Below are 26706 nucleotides of genomic sequence, written 5' to 3' on the forward strand. Positions count from 1 at the left end.
TTTGACAGGATTTCATTAGTTAGAATATGCAAATTAGAAATATGAAAAGGACAGATGAAAATTATCAGTAAATTTCAGGTACTGATATTTATAAAAACCTTCCTATTAAATTATATTCTCAAACTATTCATAAACTCTTGAGGTCTTGAAATCTTTTTGAGGGCTACTCTGAAAAAAAGAAGTTTGCTTCTGACTGCCAATTATTTCTTCATGAAGAGAAAAATAAATAAATAACTAGTAATTCACCTTCAAAACAGTTTGAAGGGAGAACTTTAATAAATTAACATTGGCTTTTTTAAGTTTTGATTTCATTGTTAGTCCCAGATCTTATCTTCCCAATGAGTCCTGTATCTTCTTTCTAGTATTCAAGTACTAGACTATAATTTCTGTTGAAAAACTATTTAGGGATTTGTATTACAACCAAAGCTCAGACTGAGTCAGTTGCTTTCAGTGATAGGTTTCATTATAAAATGTTCACCTTCCTCTATAGATAAAAAATATACATACTATATGACTTTTTTCACTGAATGACTGTAGGTTTCTATAATTTAATTTAATTTAATTTAATGATATTGCCATTACAATTCATTACCTTAAGGGCTTTGATTCAGAAAGTCAAAACTTATCAGTTAATTCACAAACAGTTATGACCTGTGCCTTCATTGAGATTGTATGGATGTGTGTGTGTGTGTGTGTGTGTGTGTGTGTGTGTGTGTGTGTTTAATTCTATCTTTTCTGCGTGGGTTTGTCACTAAAGTTAATAGAAAATCCTGAAATATAACGGAAAGATGAAGCATAGTGGGCATTTGCTGTGGAAAGTCATGGTCACATGATGGCCACTCGCTGAACTCAGATAACCAAATCAATTTTTAACAATAATCAGAGCTGCTCTGATGGAGCTAGTTCAAGCTAAATGGAATTTTTTAATGTGATCAGGAAATGTATTATTTTATTAAAATTAGAGAAAAAGAAGTAATTGAAGCAGCACGATGACACTGTTTCCACTTGAGTGCAGATGGATGCATTACCCATATTATCTCTTGGTCATAATATACATAGAGACTTCACTGCTTCAACTTCACTGACGGGTGTCTTTAGGTGATAAAAAATTTTGCATCCTATATTACAAATTTTCATTGGGTAGGTGGAAAATGTTTATTCAATAACTTCTAATTTTTTATTTCATCATCATTCGATTTCAGGCCAGAGGGTAACAAATGTAGTAAAAATACTTGACAGCATTCAAAATTATTTTAAATGGAATCAGAACTATTTCACATAACTGGTTAAAAGAGAAATATTTTTTCTTTCCATTATGCAATTTCTTGTGTCCTGGCTTTAATGAATGTTTCACTTACAACTTTAAGAATAATATGTAAGTAGATATTTTTAAAAATGGAAACTCAATATTCTCACAATAATATATAAGAAAAAAATGCTTTTAGTTTATCCATTCAATGATGTTCTAATTGCTGTGTCAATTATCACATTATTTTAAATTACTTTAATGGAAGGTTATTTTCAAGAGGTTTTCATATTTAAAAAGCATCTTGATTCTAGTGCAACAAATGTTGTTTATAAGCAAAGAGAATAAATTAAATGGAAACTTATTACGTCTTTGAGTGACTACACATTCTCCACTTGATAGAAAGATTAACATCTAGATTCAAGAGAAATTAATTGAAACTCAAGCTAATATTTTTGAAAGACAGTTTTACTATAGAAAAAAATAATAGCATTGCACAATGACTATTTCAAGTTAGAGAATAATCATGAGTTAGCTAAGATGTTTGCAGGCATATAGCTACAGAAAATTCCTCACCTTATATAAATGTCCTTGCCTAAATTTTTTCTTGTCCCTGACAAATCCTTTATACTGTCCGTTCCTATTTGAATTGTATGCAGAGATGTGACTAATTAACGGTCTGACTTCTTTTTCAAAGAGTCTTCATATGCTTGACCAAAGTCTTAAACTACTATTTTTATTCTTCATTTTGAAAGAAAATCTCAGTTGTTTAGATATTCTTATTTCACATATTATTTTCTAAACATTGTATATCTTTGTTCCTTTCCTCTATTTCTGGTTTATCAGTGTCGCTTGAAATGAGTTGTGATTGGATGGGTAACTGATTTTTTAATAACTGTGTCTTGTTCATCCAAATGACTATTAGAAATAGTTATTTGGGGAGGTAATGTAGTAACTACTCTTTATATATTGGGAATGGATTTCATTCCCATTTTAAAAAGCTAAAGAGAGCCAAGATGAATGACCAAAGTTGGTTGTTGAGTGAATTAGATATCCAAAGTCATGAGTCTTTTTTCTGTTAGTTCATAAATTGATTTTAATTACCAGTTTACAGAGAAATGTTCCAAAATTGTTCTGAGCAGTGTGAACATCTTCCCAGGTGATTATTTTGAAAAGACCACTTCATTTTCATGTATACACTTTGATATTTGTTTTAAAATTTTTTCAATGTTTTATAGACTGTGGTACTAAGTTAGAGATCTAGAAAACCTGGACTATACAGGGAATTTAGAGAGCTCTTAGACCATAGCAAAATATATTATAAAGAGTATTAATGATCTATTGAATATTACCTTCTATTTTTTCAAAAAGCCTTTTCCATATGTTAATTTATATAATTCTTATAAAGCTGTGGGTATATCAATAAGCATTTTTAACCCCATTTATAGATTTGCATATTCACAGTTTGTAATTTTCTTGGGTTCATTTTATCAGTTGACTTTCCAGTAGGACTAGGAACCATGTTACCTGATTTCTATTCTATAATTTGTCTCTGCATCCCCCACCCTCCCTGTTACTGTACTCAAGAAATGTGCTAGCAAAATGAAAGAGGAATTCAAAATAATAAACGTGTGAAAGCTTGCTCTTTCACTTATTAATTGCTGATTCTTCTCAGTTCTTGAGCTCTATCTGCGAGTAGTTTGTTTATACCCAATCATATAATTTTATAAGTGAGATATTTGTTTTTGTCTTTATTAAGTAATTTATCCCTGACTTCTTCAGTTTCCAAAATTATTTTGAATTCTGAACATTCTTTGCACGTGCTGAGTAAAGAAAACTTTGAGATTTCTAGAAGACTGGCTACTCTGGGGCTCCTGGGCTCTACTTGGGGGAAGCACAGAAATCCATCTGATCACATTTTTGGATAACATGAAATTTGGAGTAAACTTGGGGTAAAGAGTAAATCACAAAGTAGACTCAGAAAAATCAGAAGATGCATGTGTGATTGATCTAATATGAGAAGATACAGTTAATTCGTGACAAAAGTAAGGTCCTATTCTTGGGAACAAAAACTTAACTTTACATCTGAAGTGGAGACAACCATGGCAAAGAGAAGATTTTGTGGAAAAACCATAGAGGGATATAATTGACAGTAAGATAAACAGTATAGCTTCTTTTAAAAAGTTGATCTTAGTTACATTTGAAATGTGGTATCTAGGAAAATGAAAATAGTGTCCTCAATGAACTATCATAAAGTGGCATCTTTATCACTTAATGAGCCCCACTATATCCCAGGCAGAGCTCAAGCATCAAAGATACAAGGATATTCTCAGACACCTGAGACCTGCCCTCAGGAAGCTTGCATGCTAGAAGCTCCCTCATAGGAGTGATGTCTTAGTCCATTTTCTGTTACTTAGAATACTCAAAGCTGGGCAATTTTTAAAGAAAGGGAATGTATTTCTTACAGTTATGGATGCTGAGAGGTCCAAGGTTGAGGGGCTGCATCTGGTGTGAGTTTTCTTGCTGCCAGAGACTCTCTGGAGAGTCCTGAGGTGGGGCAGGACATCACATGATGAGGGGCCTGTGCTTGCTAATGCGCTAGTTCAGGTCTTTCTTTCTCTTCGTATAAAGCCATGAATCCTACTCCCATGATAGTGCATTAATCTGTGAATGGAATAATCCATTCATGAGGGCAGAGCTGTCATGATCCAATCACCTCTTAAAGACCCCACCTCTCAATACTGCCACATTGGAGATTGAGTTTCAACATGAGTTTTGGAGGGGACATTCAAACCATAGCAATGATAAAATAATTGAGCCATTCAGAGACCCTGAGAGAAGAGTATCCTCCCGGCCAGAGAAAGAGCAACAGCATAAATATCAAGGCGTAGTTATACAAGTGAGCAAATATGGCCTATTTCAGGCATGGCAAGGCATACTGAACAGAGGTGAGAATGATAGGAAATGAAGAGAAAGACATTGGCAGAGATGAATCTTGTGGAGTACTTCAGGTCATGATAACGATTTTAGATGTTATTCTGCACTTGAGGAGTGAAGTGTCTCCAAAGAGTGGCAAGGTCTTTACATTTTCACAGGCCAACACCACACCAGCTGTCGCTTTCCTCAGATCCTGGAGTGAATGCTCAGTAGGCCTTTTCTACTTTGTACTTCCATGGCATCTTGTTCATTTTTAAATAATGGTTTTTATCCTTCATAATTTTAATTCTCCTCTCTTCTAGGGCTACTCATCGCCTCCTTCACCCTTGGTTAGCTGCTTATAAATAATTTTTACTACTCTCAAGGGTGACAGGCCCCAAAAATGTGCCTTTATCAACTCAAATTCATCACTTCTAGAGGAAACGTGTCTCCAAAGCACATGTTCTGTTAATGGTAGGACATCATCATTAACTTTCTATACAAGGGAAAACATTATTAAATATTAATCCAAAAATCAGACTAACACACATCTCTTTCCAGAATCATTCAGTTCTATCATGTGCTTAATATATTTAAAAATTTTCCCAAGGGTTCAGATGAGAATAGATTTTGCCACTCTATTTCTCTTGCAACAAAAAATGAAAATACAGACCACAAAAATACATTTCACAGTTGGTCCCTCAAAAGCATCTACCTCTCTAAGAGTTTCCAATCATGACATTCAGTTTTGTACCCCACTGTTTTGCTTTGTGTGTACTGTCTCAATTCTTTATAACTTTTCTTTATTACATTTTCTAAATAACACTGAATTATAAGCTTATTATAAAATGAAGCTCATGGGTTATGGCCACTCTCCTTTTTAAAGGACTTCTCTCTCTACCTGATGATTACTATCTTTCTTCTAAAGGGTTCAAAACAAATTTAGATTTTTCTGGGCTATTTTCAGACTGGTACCTTTAATTTTTTATGCACCTTTGCCTTTTCAAAAGGCAATTTCTCTTTGCAGTACTAACAAACCAAACTTTAAAATCTCTTATCCTCCTAACACCTACACTCTTGTTTATATAGGCCTATTTACAATTAATCTCATGTTTGGTCACCATATTTTCAATGTGTTCACAACAAACTAGACCCTCTGATGTTATCTTCTTCTCAGAAAGTCCACTCATCACTTTTGATTTGGCATATCATTATTTTATTCTTGTTTTCCTTTTTTCCTTGTGTTGATGTACTTCTGATTTCTTCTGAGTTTATTGCTTATGGAGTAGATTTGAAAAGGTCCCATTCCTAACCATCGTCCAAGATTAGAAAATTTGAGGATTTATTTATTGACTTTTTGGGTTTGATCTAGGATGTCTAAAGGCTGAGGCAGAACAGAAAATAGGAAAAGGGAGGAAGACAATGTTAGACAGTAGCTAGACGGGAATGACTCCAGCTCTAGACCAAAAATATAACCAAGCTCTGAGAACCTCTGTATAAAGGCGGGTGGGTAGCTCTTATTAAGGAGATAAAATTAAAGCTGAATTGTTCTACCTTATACCTCTATATACCTAATACCAAGTATGTTTTTGGTCATTTTTTGTTTTTTCTTCATAAATCAGTACATTCAGTTTCCTCATTCTTAATGCATTCATTTTTTTCTTTGTGTAAATTTAAGGATTACAAGTGCAGTTTTGTTACATGGATTCATAGTGAAGTCTGGACTTTTAATGTATATTGTAATGTAACCCTGTTGTTAGTTTTAACATTTTTCAAAAATCTCAATTCATCCTAAGCTTGAAGATTCCTTACAGTATTTGTGTGCTATCATTATGTATACAGATGTGGTTCTATTGTCATGTATACTATGGTAGTTAAGAGAAGGAGCTTTGAAGTTTTATAATACTTTGCTCACCATTTACTAGCTGGATAAATTTGGGCTAATTATTTAACCTCTATAAACCTTGGTTTATTTATCTATAAAATGGAAGTTATAGTACCTATCTCATTGGATTGTAATAAGACAGAAATGATATTTAATATGATAAAGCGAGTATCACAATTCAGAGTCTCAGTCCTCCGAGTATCTCCCTCCTGCTCCAGCCACCCTGGTGTTGCCCCACTTTTCATTATCCAACAATGATTGGCACATCAGGGAGCCATCAGCACTCTGGTCCAGCCCTAAGACTGCTTGTAAAATGAATATCAACTGTAATTGTATCTGTCTCTAGTTATAAACTGATAAAAGAAAGAGTACCAGACTTATATAATTCTAGCCATGCAGTTGACATTTATTACTTTTTTTTTTGGTACAGATAATCATGACTTAGGAATAAAAAATAAGCAAACAATTTGGGCACGCATTTATTTTGATGGTATTTAATTGTGACTAGCTGCAAATAATGATTGTAAAAGAAATTACAGTAAAATATCAAAGTTCTTACAGGCCTGAAAACACTTAGAAATCACAACTATGTCTCTTATTTAGAAATACAGAAAATCAATGATAAGCTTAAAGTTTACAAATAGTAGTGAAGGAAATTACTGTCAGACTATCTCTCCATTTCAGGTGATTTCTAGACCACAGTTCAGAAACCAGATTTAGGATGAATGACCTCTGTCTAAACAGGGAGCGTGATCAAGTACAACACTGAAATACAAACGTGTGTTAATTTCCACCAGATAGAATAATTATTATCTATTAACGTGTTTTTTGTTTTTGTTTGTTTGTTTTTTGAGACAGAGTCTTGCTCTGTCGCCCAGGCTGGAGTGCAGTGGCGTGATCTTGGCTCACTGCAACCTCCGCCTCCCGCGTTCAAGCAATTCTCCTGCCTCAGCCTCCCAAGTACTTGGGATTACAGGCACCCACCACCATGTCCAGCTAATTTTTGTGTTTTTAGTAGAGATGGAGGTTCACCATCTTGGTCAGGCTGGTCTCGAACTCCTGACCTCAGGTGATCCACTCACCTCGGCCTCCCAAAGTGCTGGGATTACAGGCGTGAGCCACGGCGCCAGGTCCTCATTTAAGGTTTTGACACAAACATGAGAAAACTTAACATTGTCAAAAGTATGCTGTGAAGATATGTATAAATATTTACTCAATTGGAAATCTGCATCCTCTTCTCAAACACTTTTTTGTTGTTGTTGTTTGAGACGAGTGTCGCTCTGTCACCCAGGCTGGAGTGCAGTGGCGTGATCTCAAGTCACTGCAACCTCTGCCTCCCAGGTTCAAACAATTCTTCTGCCTCAGTCTCCCGAGTAGGTGGGACTACAGGTGCCCGCCACCACATCTGGCTATAATTTTTGTATTTTTAGTAGATACAGGTTTCACCATGTTGGCCAGGCTGGTCTCAAACTCCTGACCTCAAGTGATTTGCCTGCCTCGGCCTCCCAAAGTACTGGGATTACAGGTGTGAGCCACTGTGCCCCGCTTCTCTCACACACTTAAAAATAAAAATTTTCTTGGAATAAACTCTTTACTCATATTTTAAGAGTTTGCTCTTGGAAAGAAAAACACGTCATCAATGTTCTCCAAGTAAAATGCTTTTAGTATTCAAGTTTAGTAAAACTTTTGAATGTTTTACTGCAGAGTACTCAACAAATTGCTATTTTGGATAGAAGACCAAATGGATTTCTGTTTTATCTGAGTATTAATAAACAAAATCATTCGAAAGCTTGACTCTCTCAAACTATGTATCTGTGCATCATATATGTGGTTTATGGCATCAAAGTTACACTTCAGTAGATTTCTAAAAGGCTTTTGAGACAGAGACATGAATTTTTACAGATTCTAATTACAAGTTAGAAGTCATCTCACTGTGGGAAATTAAAAATGGAGACAATTAGAGAAAATTCCAGTTGAAAGAAAAATGCATTATGGAAAAAGCAATAAAAGCACACACAAAAAAGCAGGAAAGTAAAAATCACTTATCAGTAGCCTCTATTATTCAATTGTAGATCAATAGTATGTAGTTAGTGCATTACCAGGAGAACATTAATTTGCAATTACCGCAGGTGATCTGATCCTCTCTTCTGTCCATTGACACAAATGACCTTTTGTTGAAAGAGAGTCTGTAGTCATTATTTTAAATAGAGCAACAGAAAGGCAAAAAGAATGCTTAGGTCACTTTCAGTCACAAGTATCTTATACCACACAAAATGGGAACGTTTGTATTTTAGCACCAGTCACGTGATGGAGTATCATGGGCCTAAGCATGGGCGTGCCTGTTTGTGCGCAGGAGGAATGTGGTATGCACTATGTGATGGTGGGTAAAAATGATTCAAGGATGAAACTACAAGTGCCCTCAATTAAATATAAAATAACGTAGACCTTTCATAAACCTCTACTACAAGGAAAGGTATGAGAGATTTTAGTTCAACTAAGTGTGTGTTTTTCATTGCCTCCTTTTGAACATACAATCTGAATAGCCTGGGAGGTAGAGAATCAGATGCCTCAACAACCATACATTCTTGAAAGAAAGTGGACTTCGGCTCTCTAGAGACCCTATTGTAATCATAAATAATATGGCAAGGACTCAGATGACCTTTTCCAGAAGCTACTGGAAAGGTAGTGATATCAGTCTCAGAAGCACCAAATAAGAACAGGAAGTCACTGAGAACTCCACCTTATTCATGAATGCTTCAACCCAAATGAAAATGCATCAAATTGTTTGGGTTGAAATCCCAGCTCTGTTGCTCATTAGCTATATGACCTTGGGCTTACTAGACGTGTGAACATTTTATACTTCAATTTTGTTATCTGTAAAGTGGAGATAATAATACTACCTACCTCGTAGTATGGTTGTGAGGATTCACAACCATATGCAAAGCACCTCATACAGTATCCGAAACAAAGTATGTGTACCACAGATGCAAGCTATTAATTATCATCAGCCATCATCATCATCCAGTCTGCTAGTAGTTTTATGCATTTATGCCAAATTTTAAAATAAAATGTACAGCCCTCTATTCTAGCTTTTGACTAGTATGTATCTTAGCTCAGGGTGGTAGAAAGCAGAACCCAAGGAAAGGGTCAAGTGTTAATGTTTTGTTGGGAGATAAAATTCTAGGGTAGCAAGAGTAAAAGAAGATGGAAATGAGACAGAGAAAGATGAGACTTGAATACAAGGTAATGCATTACTGAGTTAGCCACTGCTTCACAAGCTTCAGTGAGACAAGACAGCCAACTGGCCACGTGGAACAACTCCAGATAGACTAGCTAGAAAGCAATGCCTTGGGGTAATCCATCACAGGAAAAAATGGAGAGGAAATGTATCTTCTATTCCCTTCTGCCTTCTGTCATGCATTAGTTGAAGTTCATCCTTCTGGAGAGTCCACTACCCAGTCCTTCTGGATTTTATCACCTGGTGAAAGCTTCTCCAATACCCTATGGTTTGGCCCAGTATGGCACTTAATCCACTATATTACTCTCTTCTACACTTGTGATTATCCAACGTGGTTGAATATTCATAAAGTTATACAAAATTTCTGCCTTATTTTGGAGGATGTGCCTTCATATATCTTTTATTCATTGGTCTACTTCTTTTTAAAACTAGATAGAATCTATCCATGCTATTTTCATAGAAACAGAGACTTTCAGAAATGGAGAAAACCTTGACAATCCATAAATAGTTGAATCTTATATTCATATGACTATGAGTGGTACACAGGTGAGTGAAAATAGTGTGCAATTTTATAATAGTTTTACCATATCATAACCTAAATCAAGTCACTCCCAGGATGCAATACAGAAGGCTAAGTTGGATGGTCTCAAGTAAAATTTGGCTGCTGTTAGGGAATTCTATTGGTACCCCCAAGGCTTGCTGGAACCTGGAGAAATTAGTACAGCAGTGACCTAAGCATGGAGAAGTGATCCCTGCTTGTTGCTGGAAACCCAGGAGAAGTGCTCTGAAATGCTTTCAGTAATGTGCTTTAAAAACTGGCAAGCATGCATGCAAAACATCTTCTAAAGCTATTAATCAGAAAGGGATTTGACAAGCAGACGGCACGTGTGCCTTTCTAGAAAAGTGTCTAAAATGGGCATTTTAGCAACTTGAGAGGGGGAATATCATCCTTTTGCCCTTTCTCCATTTATTCCTTGATCAAAGCAGCAGTGATCCATTAATCACCCACGTAGTCAAGTGAAGGAGGAAGAAGACAAGGAAACAAATAAATGGGATAAAGAAAACAGAGGACGAAGGTCTTTATGGTCAAACAATTGACAATTTTATAAAGGAAAACAGCTTACCTACAGCAGTTTCCTTTTTTATCCCCATGGACAGGTACATTTTATGAGTAAAATAAACCACTGGTTCAATCATTCATTCAAAGTCCCGTATTTGACTGAAGTAGTCTGGCAGGTCAATCTGACCATTTAGAAGTTTTAACCATTCTAATTGTCATTTAAAATCTGTGATTTGATTTTCACAGTACCTAGCATTCTAGTGCCTGGACATTGTGATAACCATCTTAACTATCTTAAGCTGACATCATGTAAGGAAGCGATCATTAAGAGAACATAAACAGCTTCCCAAAGCCTAACTATAATCCACAGCCAGGTTAAGTATGTTGTAACTTTGCAAATTATGATAATAAAAAAATTATCATGGTTAACTTGTATATGAAATTTACTATGAGACACACCTTTTGTAAGCTAAAAGTTGTAATAATTTATTTATACCTCCAGTAATCCTGTGAGATAGTTATTGTTATAGATTGAATGTTTGTGTCCCCCCAAAATGTATATGTTGGAATACTAACCCCAATCTGGTAGTATTAAGAGATAGGCCTTTGGTAAGTCAAAGGTTTGATAGGTCAGAGGGTGGTGCCCTTATAAATGAGATTGGTGCTTTTATTCAAGAGACTCCAGAGAGCCCCTATTCTTTCTGCCACTTGAAAACAGCAAAAAGATGGCTATCTATTAACCTGGAAGCAAGTCTTCACCAGACACCTTGATCTTAGTCTTCCTAGCCTCCAAAACTGTGAGAAATGAATGTTTGTTATTGAAGCTACCCAGTCTATGGCATTTTTCTTATAGCAGTTCAAACAGGCTAAGACAGGTGTTATTACTGTCCTCATTCTATAGACAGGAATGTTAAGTTACAGGATGGCAAGTTGTGATATGAATTTACACAATTTGGCCCAGAATCTGTTATTTTAACCGGTATACTATGTTGACATTTCTGTCCATTAAAATGGCTAGTATCAAAAGATAGATAATACTTAATGACGGTAAGGATGTGGAGAAACTGGAATCCTCACACATTGCTTGTTGGAATATAAAACGGTGCAACTGCTTTGGAAAACAGTTTGGCAGTTTCTTATAATGTTACAAAAATGTACCATACAATCTGGAAATTCCACTCCACATCATCTATCTCGGACAAATAAATATATATATCCAGAAAAAGAGACTTGCATACAGATGGTCATAGCAGCATTGTTTCTAATACCCCAAAACTGGACACAATCTAAATCCCTAGCAGGTTGATGAATGGTAAACAAAATGTGGTGGTACATCCTTACAATGAGATATTATTCAGCAATAAAATAGACTGACACCATAATAGCACAGAATATTTTAACGTGTATAAAAACATGCTAAATGAAGATAAAAAGACACAAAATACTAATATTTGTTATTATAAAATTCCATTTATATGAAATGATTGGATGTGACAAAATTATGAGGACAACGAATCAGTAGTTTCTTGAAGCTTGGGGAGGTGGTCAACAGTGGCTGCTAAAGGATGCAAGAAAACTTTTGGGTAATTGGAATATCGTAAAACCAGGTTGTGGTGATGCTGCACAACTCTATAAATTTACAAAAATATCATTGCCTTGCACACTTACAGTGGGCGAGTTTTATGCTATGTAAATTATACCATAATAATGTTTTTAAAAACCCACATACTTAAAGATAGCTTAAATAATATGTGTAATGAAGTTATTAAATACTGAATTTTGAAATCTGAATTGGGAGCGATTCATAGTGGAGAAAAATCTGTAGGCAAGTAAGGGGGTTTTCACTCATGCTTACAAGTTCTATTTCTTCAAAGTCTTACGGGAAAATGACATAATACCTTTATTTAAGATATGTATACTATTATTAGTATCAGCAATGTAACAAAATTAATGTTTGTGAACCTTGCCAAATTTAAAAATAAGCACGTTTAAATAAGTCTGTCTAATTAAGGCATCCTGGGTAGGAAGCATTTCTATATTTCTTAAGTGTATTCCATGTATTAAAGTATTAAAATTAGAGTATTTCCTTACAAATAAGCACTAATCATACTTTGTATAAATGTTTATGAATGTTGCAAGTTATTTAAATTTTAAAACTGTATATTATTTAAGAAAAGTTAAATATATCAAGGAGAGATTGGCTTTGAAGCTGTCAATAACTAATATCTGCTGAGAAACTCAGTCATAAGGTTCATATTATCAAACAGTGTATTATGTAGTGGTCATAATTTCTATTCATTCAGCAAATAGTTACTGAGTGTCTGATGGGTACCAGGCACATTAGTAAGAAACAGATATATAAGAAAAATGTCAGATAGTGGTAAGTACTTTACATTAACTTAGAATTTAAATTAGACTGTGTGATAGTGACTGGGAGGATACCTTGTCTGGTTGGGGAGTCGTCTCTAGAGCAGTGATGTTTAAGCTGAGAACTGAATGAGAAGATTCATCCAGCTATGGGAAAGTATGGAGAAAGGCATTGCAGAAAGACAGAGCAAAGCTCCTAAGGCAGAAATAAGCTTGACATACTGAAGGAAGGCCAACGAGGCAGGACCAGATCATGCAGTACTTTGTAGAAAGTGTTCCCATTTTTGCAAAGTGAGGCAAGACATTGTTGGTCTTATGCAGTGGCAAATTATGATCTAATTAATATTTTTAAATAATCATCCTAGCTGTCATGTAGATAATTAATTTAGGAGGGTCAAGAGTGAATAAAGAAAGTATTGCAGTGAGGCAAGTGAGAGACCATGATTGATTCCAGTTGCAAGAAGCTGTGGTTATGACAACAAATAGATTCACGATATATACTTGAAGTAGTGCTACAAGATTTGCTGAGAGATTGAATGGTTGTGGACATGAAAAGAAAGGGACAGAGATGATTTCTAGACTTTGGACTGGTGGAGTAGTAGGCTGCAGTGAGTGGAAAAACTAGGAATGGTATTCTGGCTATAGTTAAGATGCCTAGGAAACACCTCCGTGAAAATGTCAGATAGGCACTAGTATCTCTTTGTTTCTATCTTACTTTCTAGACATGTCTCAAGCCTGAAAATGCATGTACAAGCCAATGCAGATAAATGAATGTATGTCTTATCTCCTAGCTAGGATGTATGTGCATTTTCACTTCTTAAGAATGCCTCATAGTAATTGAAATAATATTAGGCACAAAGCAGATATGTGCATACTTGCTTGTGGACAGATGCTAAGGGGAGAGAGGAATGCCTTACTGTAAGTCTCAACCAATGAATGTTTAAAAATGGACAATAAGCAACTGTGTTTTGAATAGTTCAGAGGCCAGTTTCAGTAAGCTCTTGTCATTCTCAGAAATATGTTCCTGAAGCTAAATTTTAGAAGATTATGAATCTTTGAGGAAAGAGTAAAAGAAATGAAATTCATATCAAATGTACATTTTAAAATGAAATAAGTAAATGGTCTATAAAACATTTCCCTCAAAGGGGGAGGGAAAAAAACGCTCTACATTTATTAGCTTTAAACACATGCTCATCCAATTCTATAACTTGCCTTCTTTGAATATTCAGGAAACATTCCTTCTTCATTTTGTTTAACTGGTCAGATTTCCTACACATTTAATATTTTTGTGACTCATCAGTCTTTTGAAAACTTTTAAACCAGATTCTCCTGGCCTGAAATATAAATGCTCCAAGTTAAACATCTCTCTTCCCCTATTCTATGGTCATGCCCCACATAATCAGAAGAAAGAACAATGTTTGCTCTTAGCTTCGTTTGGCAGATGTGAACCAGGAGGACCTTAACAGTTTGTGGAATTAAAGATGTAGGCATGCAAATATAAACTGCCATTATCTCCAAATCAATAATTCTGTGTTTGTAAGACGAAAGAAGATAATATGTCTAAAGATCAAAATATCAAACCTTTGTTTCAGATAGCTGGCTTAATCCCACAGTGATAGACCTGTCAGATATTATAATATTTAGCATATTTCCTCATGTGGAAAATGATGGGATTTCAGTTGTCATGCTTTAAGGGCATAAGCGATAATCTCATTATCATCTTCCTAAATCAATCAGTACATCGTGGATATTAACTCTGGATGGCACCAGATGTAGTAATGAATATGAGGTGAGAGGAAAGTTTCACGACTCATCATTGAGCCTAAAAACAATGACACAAGCAAAAAATCAGTTTAATCACTGGTGAATTTGTATGGCCAAATACATCACACATTACACATGCCTGGTCTTACACAGCTACAGTAAGAATACTGTTGCACATTTATAAGGCCTGATGTCTCCAAAACACACAAAATGAATGTGAGTAATCTGGAGGGAGTTTAAAAAAAGCCAGTTCTATTGCATGTCTGAGCATTATTTAATCAGGTAATGTTGATTATAAGCAGATTCAAAATATAAGCAATGGTTTAAAGTGTGACATTTTATAGACAAAAATGAAATATAAAACACATAAAATCCAACTTACCTGTATTTATTTACCTTATTTACCTTTTCTTTGACCTAATTCATATTCAATAATTGATTTAAAACCTGTAGTATATTGATTTATGGGTAGGCGGTGGTAATATGATTCTGGTTTATACTCTCAAAGCATAACAATTGAAAGTCAGGTCATTTCCTTGTCTCAAAATTCGATCTTATATGTTTATCTGTGTGTGATTAAGTTAATTGTTTACAACAAAGATATGATCATTTTGGTCCTGGAGCTCAATGGAGCAACTCATCTTAGAAATTAGTCAATATGGAACACACACACACACACCTCAGAAGACACCAGTTGCACATTCAGATACAAAATTCAGAACTTGAATAATTATTCTTACCTCTGAATCAAACTCATGGTGTCACACCTATACCAACAAGGGAGGCCTTCCTAGCAAACAGTACTTAATAATTCTTATCTCATTTGGTCCTCACAACAGCTCTACATGGAAAGTTCATTCTGACAGAAAACAAACAGCATAACCTCAGGCTGCTTCAGTCAACAATTTTGTTTGATAATTGAATGTGAAAAGAAACCAGAAGATTAGTCCATAAATTAACATGTGCTTAATGAAAGAATAAATTAATTAGTAGGTAGTTTTTGAGTAATAGAGAAAGTTTTTGAAGAAATGATGAGTTTGAATATAGCTCCCTTGGCGAGGTGCAGTGTGTCACACCTATAGTCCCAATCCTTGGGAGGCTGAGGCAGGAGGATCACTTAAGCCCAGGAGTTCAAGATCAGCCTGGGCAACATAGCAAGACTCTGTCTCTACAAAAAAATTAAGAAATTAGCCAAGCATGGTGGCATGCGCCTGTAGTCCCAGCTACCCAGGAGGCTGAAGGAGGAGGATTGCATGTGCCCAGGAGTTTGAGACTGCAGGGAGCTATGATCATGCCACTGCATTCAGCCTAGGCAACAGAGTGAGACCCTGTCAAAAAAAAAAAGAAAGAGAGAAAGAAGAAAGAAAAAGAAAAGAAAGGGAAAGAAGAAAGAGAAAGAAAAGAAAGAAAGAGAAAGAAGAAAGAGGAAGAAAAGAAAGAAAGAAAAGAAAAGAAAGAGAGGAAAAAAACAAAAACAATTGCTCTCTTCTGGTAAAAATTCAGAATAATCTATTAAACACTCCTGGCTACATTCCCAGCAGAGAGAAGGCCTTTACTGGGCATGTGCAGTGGTTTTGCAGGACCTGTATTAGAGGAAGCAAATCATTTACAATGGCAATAATATTTGTACAAATTTGCTCAATAATACATTTTATCATTTACTTTGAACTATTTCAAAGTAATTTGATGAAGTGTTGAACTTTATGAACTTGAAATAATTAAAGATAGAGAGGGAATTCTTTAAAATGAAAATATTAGTCCTGACCCACGAATGCTGGACTGACCTCTATTGGTGTGTGATGCAGAAACCCAAAAAAATTAGATAAGAGAGTCTAGACACAAAACAAGATAGAAGACCTTTTCCTTAGCGTCTCTGGGCTCTGTTTTATCTGTCCTTTATTAGAGTTAGAATCCAGATTGCTTTAATATATATGTGTGAGAATTAGAACATTGTATATATTGGATTTGATAGTATGAATTCAGTCATTGTTAAATGAGATCTTTATAGGGTTCTTAATTACACATTCCTTCAGTTAGTGTTAAAGGGGACTATCATAAGAGAAAACATAATCAAATGACAATTGCTGATAAGACTCAGGCATCCAGACTGGGAACACCAGAGATGCAAAAATCTATACACAGGCTTTGTCCAGTTTGTCTGTAACAAATAATATTTTGAATATGAAGAAGAATGCTGAAGAAGTAGAGTTACTCCCTGCATCCTTGAAATACATTGGCATATCCAAAGAAGAGTTAAGTAATAATGCAAAGATATTAATGTATAAATGATGCAATGAGTGATATAGAATGCAGCAGAAGTTGAGAGAAAAGTATTCTCTTGTGGATTGGTGTGAGTTCTTAATTATGATATATTCGTATAATTGGAGAGAAAAATGTATTCTTGACAGGGAATGAAAGGGAATTGTGTTTGTCACTGACTGATGCTATTACAATATTTTTATTTTGCTTCATTTATTCATCCATTGAATAAGTCATATGCCAGGCAAAGATCTTTATGTGGTAAGTACTGGGTGTACAATGGTAACCAAAAGAAATATAGTCTCTGCCCTTTTTGCTGTGTCTCTGAAATCTGGTGAATGAGATCCAAATGATGATACCTATTGTGCAGTTATTTAGGCACTGAAGTAGATAATTATGTATGTTTTATTTGATATAATACTTACAAGAAATCTATACTACATATACATAGGTATGTATGTGTATATATGTGTCTATGTATAAATATATGTACATATATTGTATATCATATATACAATATTGTGTGTATATAGATGCTTGTGTATATGTATGTGTATGCATAAACATAAAAACACATACACACATACATATATAAACATACATTAACATAAACATATAAACATGTATACGCACATATGCATTATAAGCATATAGATTTTATATATATATATTTTATATATATATATTTTATATATATATTTTTTATATATATTTATATATATATATATATATATATATATATATAAAGTCTCCCTGTTTTCACATGAAAGCCAGTTGCCTTCGTAGTAGTGGTCAGAACAGAAAGCAGGACTGCACTGTAGTTACAAGAAAGGATCCTGTGGGCAAACTGAGCCAGAATTTTAATCTTTGTTCTGCCATTTAGTAGCTGTGTGATCTTAATCAAGGCCTGTAATTTCTGACCCCATATTTACCCATCTGCTACCTGAAGAAAATAATAATACTTACCCAAGGTGCTATTGTGAGTTTCAATGTGGTGCTACATGTAGACATATTTTGAACAGGGTTTAGAACATAATAAGTAACCTAAGTAAATTTCAAAATGCTGTAATCATAAGGGAATTTGGGTAAAGCATAAAGAAATAAGTTACAAAAGGACAGAATATTAAGTTTGTTAAAATACACCAAACTTTTCCACCCTTAAAGGATATGGATTTTGAGTAGCTCCTTGCCTCCCCTGTCCCCTTTGAGTTTTTTTTTTTAGGCTGAAAGACCCTTGGAGGAGTGTCTGGAGAAGACATGGAAGCTCCGTACCCCTCCCTCATACCTTGCCCTATGCATCTTTTCTGTTTGGCTGTTTCTGGGTTGTATCTTTTATCATAAGAGAGTTAAACTGAAGTCCAGTGGGACAGCAGAGCAAGCCCATGATCACAGGCAATGTCCACCATTCATTCCCTGCCACCCCATTCCCATTAATCGTTGGAGATGCCCTGTGAGGACCCAATTCTAGTGAACCACATTGTGTGAGAGTTCAGCAAGATTCAAGACAAGTACAACTTTCCAGGAGATGCAAGGGTTAGAGGAAAGAAATGTAAAGAACACTGTGGCAAAGCAGCCAGACTCCAGCAGTAGGGTTTCTACAACAGGCTGGTGCAATGAAAAAGAGGCTGTGCCAGATAAAAGGAACCTTGAAGGACAGAGCAACTGGATGCAACATGCAGTCCTGGATTGAACCTAGGCTTGGATAAACTAGCTATAAAAATATTATGGAAATTGTACTATGGATATCAGATTACACTAAGGAATTATTTATTTTATTAACTGTGAAAATATTATTTGGCTATATAGAAAAATGATTTTATATTTTAAAATATATGAAGTTCTTACTAAAGTTGAAAAAAACTGTGATAATTTTTCAATAGGTGAATGGATTCTGTTGCTACAGAACAACCTGGAGCAACCTTAAATGCACATTGCTAAGTGAAATAAGTCAATCTGAAAAAGCTACATATATGTGATTTCAATTATACGACATATTGGAAAAGGCAAAACTATGGAGACAGTAAAAAAGATCAGTGGTTGCCAGGGGATGGGGGAGGTGAGGGTGAGGGGTATGAATATGTACAGCGTAGTAGATTTTTAGGGCAGTGAAGCTATTCTGTATAAAACTCTAATGATGGATACCTGTCATTATACATTTGTCAAAAACCATAGAAAGGTACAATGCAAAGAGTGAATCTTAATATAAACTATGAATTTTAATAATAACATAACAATATTGGTGCTTTAACTGTAACAGATGTACCGTCTAATGCAAGATATTAATAATGGGGAAGGTGCCGAGTTTGGGGGTGGTGTGGGCATATGAAACTCTATGTACTATCTGCCCAATTATTCTGTAAATCTAAAAGTGTACTAAAAAGCAAAGTCTATTAATTATTTTTTTTAAAGTTGGAGGCCAAAAGGGACCCTTTAAATCTAGGATTATCTGGGTCAATAACAGGATCAAGTCGGGTCCTCTTATTGGATCAAGTCAGGTCTCCAGGATTCCAAATCCCCACCTAAGTAATAAAAGCTTGGTGAATTAGATCCAATGTTAATGCTCTGAGGCCTGCATAAGTATCTGAAAGACCAGAATGTTAAACTAAACCAAAAGTGACGGAGCATTTTGGAATGCATTCCACAGGGACAAGTGAAAGTCTCCCTCCAATATAAAGACAGGAATGAAAAAAACCCTCTAAGTAAGGGAATCACAGATCCTAGTGGTACAGGACAATCCCAGTTTATACTGCTGGTCCTAGTATTTTCATTAATAGTTTCCTGTTTACTCTCAAGTGTCACAGTTTGGATGGTAAATTGTATGGTCATCTCTAAGCATCCTCCTAAAACCCTCAGCCTAGAACTTTTACTGGTGTTTGTAATCTTTCTTCAGGTTGTCATAGTCACAAATCATAAAATATGTGCCCTTTTAGTGAGAAGGCATAAATAAAACTACTTCTTTGGACATTGCATTTGTTTGTCTGTAACCATGTTCCAGTAGATCCATCTTTTGTAGCTGAAGACCAGGCATTTTACTTTTAGGTTCTTGGCCTTCATTAAAACAAAAAGCCAAAAAAAACCTAGCATACAATTTATTTTCCTGGTCTTTCTGCAAAACCACAAACTTTGTGAGCTTTTATTTTTCCATATACACAGTAAAGGGATGAAAAATGAGTTTAGTATTTTTAAAAGTTCCTTTTAACAAATGCAAACCTTATTGCTTTGCTTCTCTAGCCCTCCCATAAATATGCACCGTGTTTACCATATATTAACTTCAACATTGGTAAGGTTGTTTTGTTTTTCCTATAACGCTTAACTCTTACATAGTTTATTCACTCTTAATCCACTGAACTTTAACTTTTGTGTCCCAGAATATATTGGCAACTCAGTCAAAATTGTTGACTCACTGATAACAGCCAAGTTGTACTCTCTCACAAATTTGTGTTTTTATCAATTATAGATTAACTATCACACCAACTACTGAATTGTGAATGCTTTAAGAGGTAGTCAGGACTATTTGAGATGTTATTTTCATGTTAACAAATGTTTCTCATTGTAGGTGAATTGTTCTTTTTTTTTTTTTTTTTTTTTGGAATGTGAATGTCTGCTTAGTTATTGAGTGACCACATAACTTTCATCCATCTTCAGAGTTCAGAAAAAAATTCCATGCGTTAATTTTCCCTATAGACTTTTTCTCTCTAGGCATTATGACTTCTCCTCTGTGATCAAACTCTATCTGGTATTTTAGTGAATGATATGATAAATCAAGTTTTCCCAGCTGTGTTGACTCTGTTGAAAAAGAAAGATTGCCTAAAATTAAGGATTTGAGTCATCTGACAGCTATTGTTTGGATGTTTAGTTTCCTTTTCTTACCCCACTTTTATCATGAGAGGTGCTGAGCATGCACAATGCTACATGCAAACCCTTACACCACCACCTGTGTTACTGCAGAGTAATTGAAAATTGCTGTGGTAACTGATGCAGCACCAAAGCCTGATGGTGAGAAACGATGTTAGTAGAAAAATCCTACTGCCTCTGAAGAGCAGTGGCCAAGCTTCCTCAAACTGCAGCCACAGTTCCTAACCAAAGAATGGGCTGCATAGGATCCTGGTGTGTAGAAGACTCCAGTTGTTACCTCGGTCTTTTGAGTCTTGTATTTATGCCCGTTGGGAAGCAGAGCCATCAACAGCAATATCTTTGAAGAGACAGAACAGTAATCACCATTCTTTGGCCCTACATGTTGTACCTGTCTCACCCATTTTATCTCTAGTGTCGCATAAAAGGCAGACAGAGGTGCTGTGTCTCTGTATGGTTCTTATTATTATTTCTTGGTTGCAGTCATTATTGAGATCTGAGTCCAGTTAGAGCTCACTTTGTAAAGGACAGATACAAGGAAGGGGGCAGGGCAGTCTCGCCTGCAGGGCACAGCCCTTTGACTAATCAGCCCAGGCCATCTTCAGTGAAGCTGTGTCATCAACAAAGTGCAACAGAGAAGATCAGTCTCACAAATGCTCTTCTGAATAGTAGTCGAGTGGGTGGCCCATCATATGCTGCCTTTGAGAAAATACTTGGAGAATTGGTGATTATATTCTGGCTGGCAAAATGTGGTTTGGATCTCAGTATAATATACCTTGAAAACATATTATTCTCTTCAGTCTGTCTTTAGCTGATCTTGGGTTAAGAAATTAATTAAAGAATGACCACAGAGTGACACTGAAAAATAGACTTTCAGGCTACATAAAGTTCCTTCCTAATTGGAGGAAAAGGGGGAAATTTATATACTTAAAATTTATCAGAGAATTTATCATTTAAGAGAATAAGTAATGTACTGAGAATAAATATATGATTTACAAAATAAATGACTCCTATACCATTTGGACTGATCAATGAGTGGCAATTAAAAACAACTTTGAAAATATTTAATAAGCAGAACTACTTATCCATTTCAGCAATTTTTCTGAACTGAACTTTTGAAAAACAACATCTCCGGGGCTATTCGTTTGTTGTTCTTTTCCCAATCCTATTTGCTGTGGTCAGAACATAGACAACTGAACTCAAAGCCAGATTTCTTAGTAGAATGACATTTGGACAGCTATTTTACTTAGTGATCCTGTGCAGTTTCGTAGCAAAGCTGAAATAAGCCCTCTCCTTTTGGGGGAAACAAGATGGTATTCTGCTGAATGCTGGAATTTTATCACTTTGGGAAAAAAAAAAAAAGCTGCTTGAGAGACCTAAGAATATAAAAGCATTTGAGATCTCAGAAGGAGTTTAAATCAATGCACTGCCACAGTTACAGAGCAGATGAAAGAGCCTGCTGTCTCAATTGCCAGGAAACTACTTAGAAACTCTCACTTTGATTTCTTCACGTAGTCCGTTACATTACTGCTAAATGCAATATATAGGGACATCATGACTTTGATGTTGTACAGCTCCAACAAATAGAAACTAATATGATAGAACAACTAAGATTTGTGGTTTTATGTGAATATACAAATACATCCCCATCTAGTTCCCTATTTACTATGTATCTCCAGGGGCTGTCTTTTAACCTATATTTTTATAAAATTATAATTTTGGTGTTTTATTCATGAATTCCAGTAAGCAATGCCATGTTTATGTAGTACCAAAAGCTCATAGGCAGATATTGTTATTCTGAATTCTTACCTTATCTATATGTATTGTACATCAATTTTTAAAGTACAATGTAGTTTTATACATCTGTTTGTCAGTACTGGTCAGAACTCAATTCTGTGAGTAATTATTGATTCCATGCCTTCAGAAAATCTGATTTTTTTAATCAGTAGGTGTGGACAGATAGAATTAGAAACTGCATAACATCCGAAAACAGGAGAAATTTAGTTTCCAGTTAAAGTAAGAAATTTTAAGTGGGTCATCCAAATATTAAAACCTTAAATGTTAAAAATCTGTGGATTTCTGTCATAATAATTAACTAATAAATGTGAAATCAGTTCGCTTCTTTTTATGAAAATTATAAATATATGCTTGTTTATATATGTAAGACTTTCATCTCATTTAAGGCTTTGAAATTTATGGAAATAATAATAAAAAGAAAAGATAAAAAGCTCTGCAGAGGTCAGAAATTCTGAGTCTTACTGTTGGCCCTCCCAGTTACTAATTTTGATTTTGGGCACTGCATTCAATGTTTGGTTTCAATTTCCTCACTTACTGAACAATTCATAGCACCTTCTCTGTCTTTCTCTTAGAACTGCTGTACGATGATATTGACAGACAGTGTTGTAGCAGAAAGAGCTTCAAACCAGGCGGGTCTGCCAGCACTGCCTCCAACTAGCTGTGTACCATGCACAAATCATTTAGCCAGTCTGGACTCCTGATCTCTGAAATGAGGAAGCTGGTCTGAAAAAAAGTCTAAATTCCCTTTAATCTTGTTTGTCACCATGCTTTGAAAACTATAAATTATTGTATAGATATTTCTTTTTGACAGCATGCTTTGAAAACTATAAAGTGCTATATAAAATATTGCAGATGTTTTGCATAGTTTAAACAAAATATGTGCTTATCAAAATAGGTTAGTAAGAAGAGATAATATAACCTTCTTTTTCCTGAGAAAGCTTTAAGAATTGGATGAACAACCCTTCTTATTCAATGTTTCATATATGAACCACATTCATGGGAGGCTTCTTGAACCTCTTCCAGATACATAACTCAGTTATTAATGCAATTTGTGATGTGATAACCATTGCAGAAGAATTTCCGTTTTTGCTTAAATATAGTAATTCTCCAATAGAACTTTTACTAATGAATTTACAGTAAATTTGAGACAACTTTAGACTTAAATTGTAAGCATATATTTTACTTGCATATAACCTGGAGGCACATACTTCTGAGTCCTGAAGTGTAGTTTATCCACCTGTATGATAAGAAATGAAAAGGGATAATTATGGTCATGGGTTTATCTGAGTTGTGTTTAATAGATCAAGATCTCTATTTTTAAACTTTGTTATATTTTAAAATAGCATTTGAAAAATGTGCTATTTGATTACACAAAAGCATGTGCCAGTCTCAGGGTGTTCCTGCTTTTGTAGAACTCTTCTCTGCCAAATTATTTACCTGGGATAAATATTTTTAATCTAATTTAGATTTTATTTGATAGCTTCCTTGTAAATTTATTTTACTTTTCAGATGAAGTGAGCTTTTTTTTAATAGGCAAAACTTCCCATTTTGGCCTCTGCCAGGCACTTGAAATTCTAGATTACGTGAAATTCTACAATACCTATGAGGTTTAGTACCATTCTGTCTAAGCTTTATAATTTCCACAGTACTTCCACCTTCATGATATAATTTAATCTTCACAACAATAAGATGTTATCATCCTCCTTTTTCAGATTTAAAGGAGGGAGAAGGGAATCAACAAGCTAAATGACTAGCCCTAGTTACACAGCTGCCAGATGACAGAGTTGGGTCTCAGACCTGAGTCTTCTGACAACAAAACCAAAGCTTTTTTTTTTTTTGGAGATCATTATTTAATGCAAATAAAAATAAGGTCCATGCCTTTCCTCTGCAGTATTTGACCAAAAATGTATTACATTAAAAAAATTATATCCTGCCTAATTCATGCCCTAATGATTTATTCATAGTATGAAATTTAATTTTGGTGCCAATGTAGCTGAGTATAAGCTACTATTTTAAGCACTTAAGTATGTTGCCTTTTAGTTTCCTATGTGCTAAGTATTTAATCTCCATTTTTAAGTGAAAAAAAATGCTCATGATTACACAGCTAAGATGTAATTGGAACTCGATTCTGCTTGACTTCTGTGTGCATGCTCTCAGCCTCTTAACTTAATATGGCATAGAAACCACAAGATTTGACTTTAAGAAACAGGACTTCAAGTCCAAGCTCTTTCCATTTTACAAGTAAGAATATTACTCCCTCTCCTGACTAAGTCAGGTTTGAGTACTGAAAGAAATAATGTATGTAAAGAAGATTTTGAAGACGTAAATCTCCATAAATAGGTAATTTACTGATAATCTAGTTAATCTCATTTTATGAGAAATAATGAGAAAAGAATAGCTCCCCACAACCCTCTGTTACCATCCAGGTATTTGTACAGTTGTTCTGCACAGGTCGGCCTCTATTAAATGCGTCTGCACCTAAAGTAAAAATTCCGGGCACTGTGTCAGACCCCTGGAGGAGACTATTTGGCGCTTTATGGCACACGTCAAATCACGCTGCACAGGGGGCCACCACCTACTCTGCTCCTGTGTAGGGCTGGTCCTGCTGAGAATCTAGGGGCCTCTCTTTAAAATAGCTCACTATAGGGATATTCACACGTATAGAAATAATTAATGGTGGCAACGATCCTTATAATGGCACCTGATGCCCTGCTGTGAAGAAAGATAAACCAGCCTTCACCATAAAGAACTTACAAATTATACTAAGCAAACATGTTAACAGCTATTAAGAGTCCTAATCAGAGCTGTTAAACAAACAATTAAGAGATGTCATATAAAATGCACCCATTTAGGCATAGCAGCTACATGTTTGGAGTTTTAACAGGAACCATTTACCTTTGAGATAGCGATAAGGCCCTCAATGGAGTATATAAGTTAGGCAAGGACAAGGCATCTTTCTAAGCAGTTCCATTTCCTGAGATCAAATCCATGGGCAAAGCTGTTCTCAATGGTGCACTTGCATCCTAAGATTTATTTTTCGTCTTATTAGTATTTAATCAGCAAATTATTCTTGTTTCTTCAAACATGACTTCTTATTATAAGTAGTGCATTCTTTGAAAGGCTAGGAAAATGTTGATATAATCTAATAGTAAAAATTAAGAAGAAACCTATTTGTTTAGAATAAATTTTTTGGGTTGGTTCCAAGTCTTTGCTATTGTGAATAATGCCGCAATAAACATACGTGTGCATGTGTCTTTATAGCAGCATGATTTATAGTCATTTGGGTATATACCCAGTAATGGGATGGCTGGGTCAAATGGTATTTCTAGTTCTAGATCCCTGAGGAATCGCCACACTGACTTCCACAATGGTTGAACTAGTTTACAGTCCCACCAACAGTGTAAAAGTGTTCCTATTTCTCCACATCCTCTCCAGCACCTGTTGTTTCCTGACTTTTTAATGATTGCCATTCTAACTGGTGTGAGATGATATCTCATAGTGGTTTTGATTTGCATTTCTCTGATGGCCAGTGATGATGAGCACATGTATACATATGTAACTAACCTGCACAATGTGCACATGTACCCTAAAACTTAAAGTATAATTAAAAAAAAAAAAAGAAATTTTTTTTTGCAGTCAGCATTTCAGTTGAGATGAGATTCACCGCTGCCAGTGCTTAAGACTTTGCTGTTCTAAGTGTGGTCCAGCAGCAGCAGCAGCATCCCATGAAAATTTGGCCAATGCAGGATCTCACTCCAGGATCCCACTCTAAAGCTACAAAACCAGAATCTGCATTTTAAAAAGATCCCCACCTGATTTGTATGTGCAATTAAATTTTAAAAGAAAATATCAATGTGCAAAGTTCCTACTATCAAAAATTCTATCAGGAAAATTAGTAGGGTTAATCTTATTGGAAGTAAAAATTAAACTACTCACTTTGGAAAGGTACGTAAGTGGTGTGACATTTGCCATATGATTAAGTATATCTGAAGTGGTCCCCTCCAGCACTCGTGTCTCATGGTGGATTCCAGGGCTTCCAGCATTGCACACTATCCCAGTCTTGCTCAGTAAGTATCTTGTAGTCTCTCCTTCCTCTTAAGGTTTTGTGTTCAGTTCACATTCTCAGTATAGCTTCCAATTATGTGAAACACCAACCCTGTATGATAAAAAGCCTAGAAGTGGGTGGGAAAGAGGAAGTTTTCTTAGCCTTGGGACCTACCATGTTCTTCTACAGTTAAAAGATACCAAGTCTACATTCTGATCACTCCACTCCTTGGCTAAGTCTACTGTATACAAATTGTGCAATGTTTGAGGATTGAGAT

The 26706-nt window shown here is 35.3% G+C and overlaps 1 protein-coding gene across 9 annotated transcripts in view; it reads left to right on the top strand.

Moving 5' to 3' along the window:
* DPYD (dihydropyrimidine dehydrogenase) overlaps window positions 1-26706 on the top strand; it is an 841255-nt gene that overhangs the window by 694716 nt on the left and 119833 nt on the right. The window contains exon 20 of one of the 9 annotated variants that reach the window (XM_016923016.4): window positions 22957-25636. The exons of the other annotated variants lie outside the window; for them this stretch is intronic. Coding sequence (XP_016778505.1) covers window positions 22957-23085 — 129 coding nt within the window. The 3' untranslated portion in view covers window positions 23086-25636. Of the gene's footprint in view, window positions 1-22956; window positions 25637-26706 lie in introns of those variants that run through there. 9 annotated transcript variants of the gene reach the window in all.

This window comes from Pan troglodytes, chromosome 1 (genome assembly GCF_028858775.2).
Source record: "Pan troglodytes isolate AG18354 chromosome 1, NHGRI_mPanTro3-v2.0_pri, whole genome shotgun sequence".
Classification (NCBI taxonomy): domain Eukaryota; kingdom Metazoa; phylum Chordata; class Mammalia; order Primates; family Hominidae; genus Pan; species Pan troglodytes.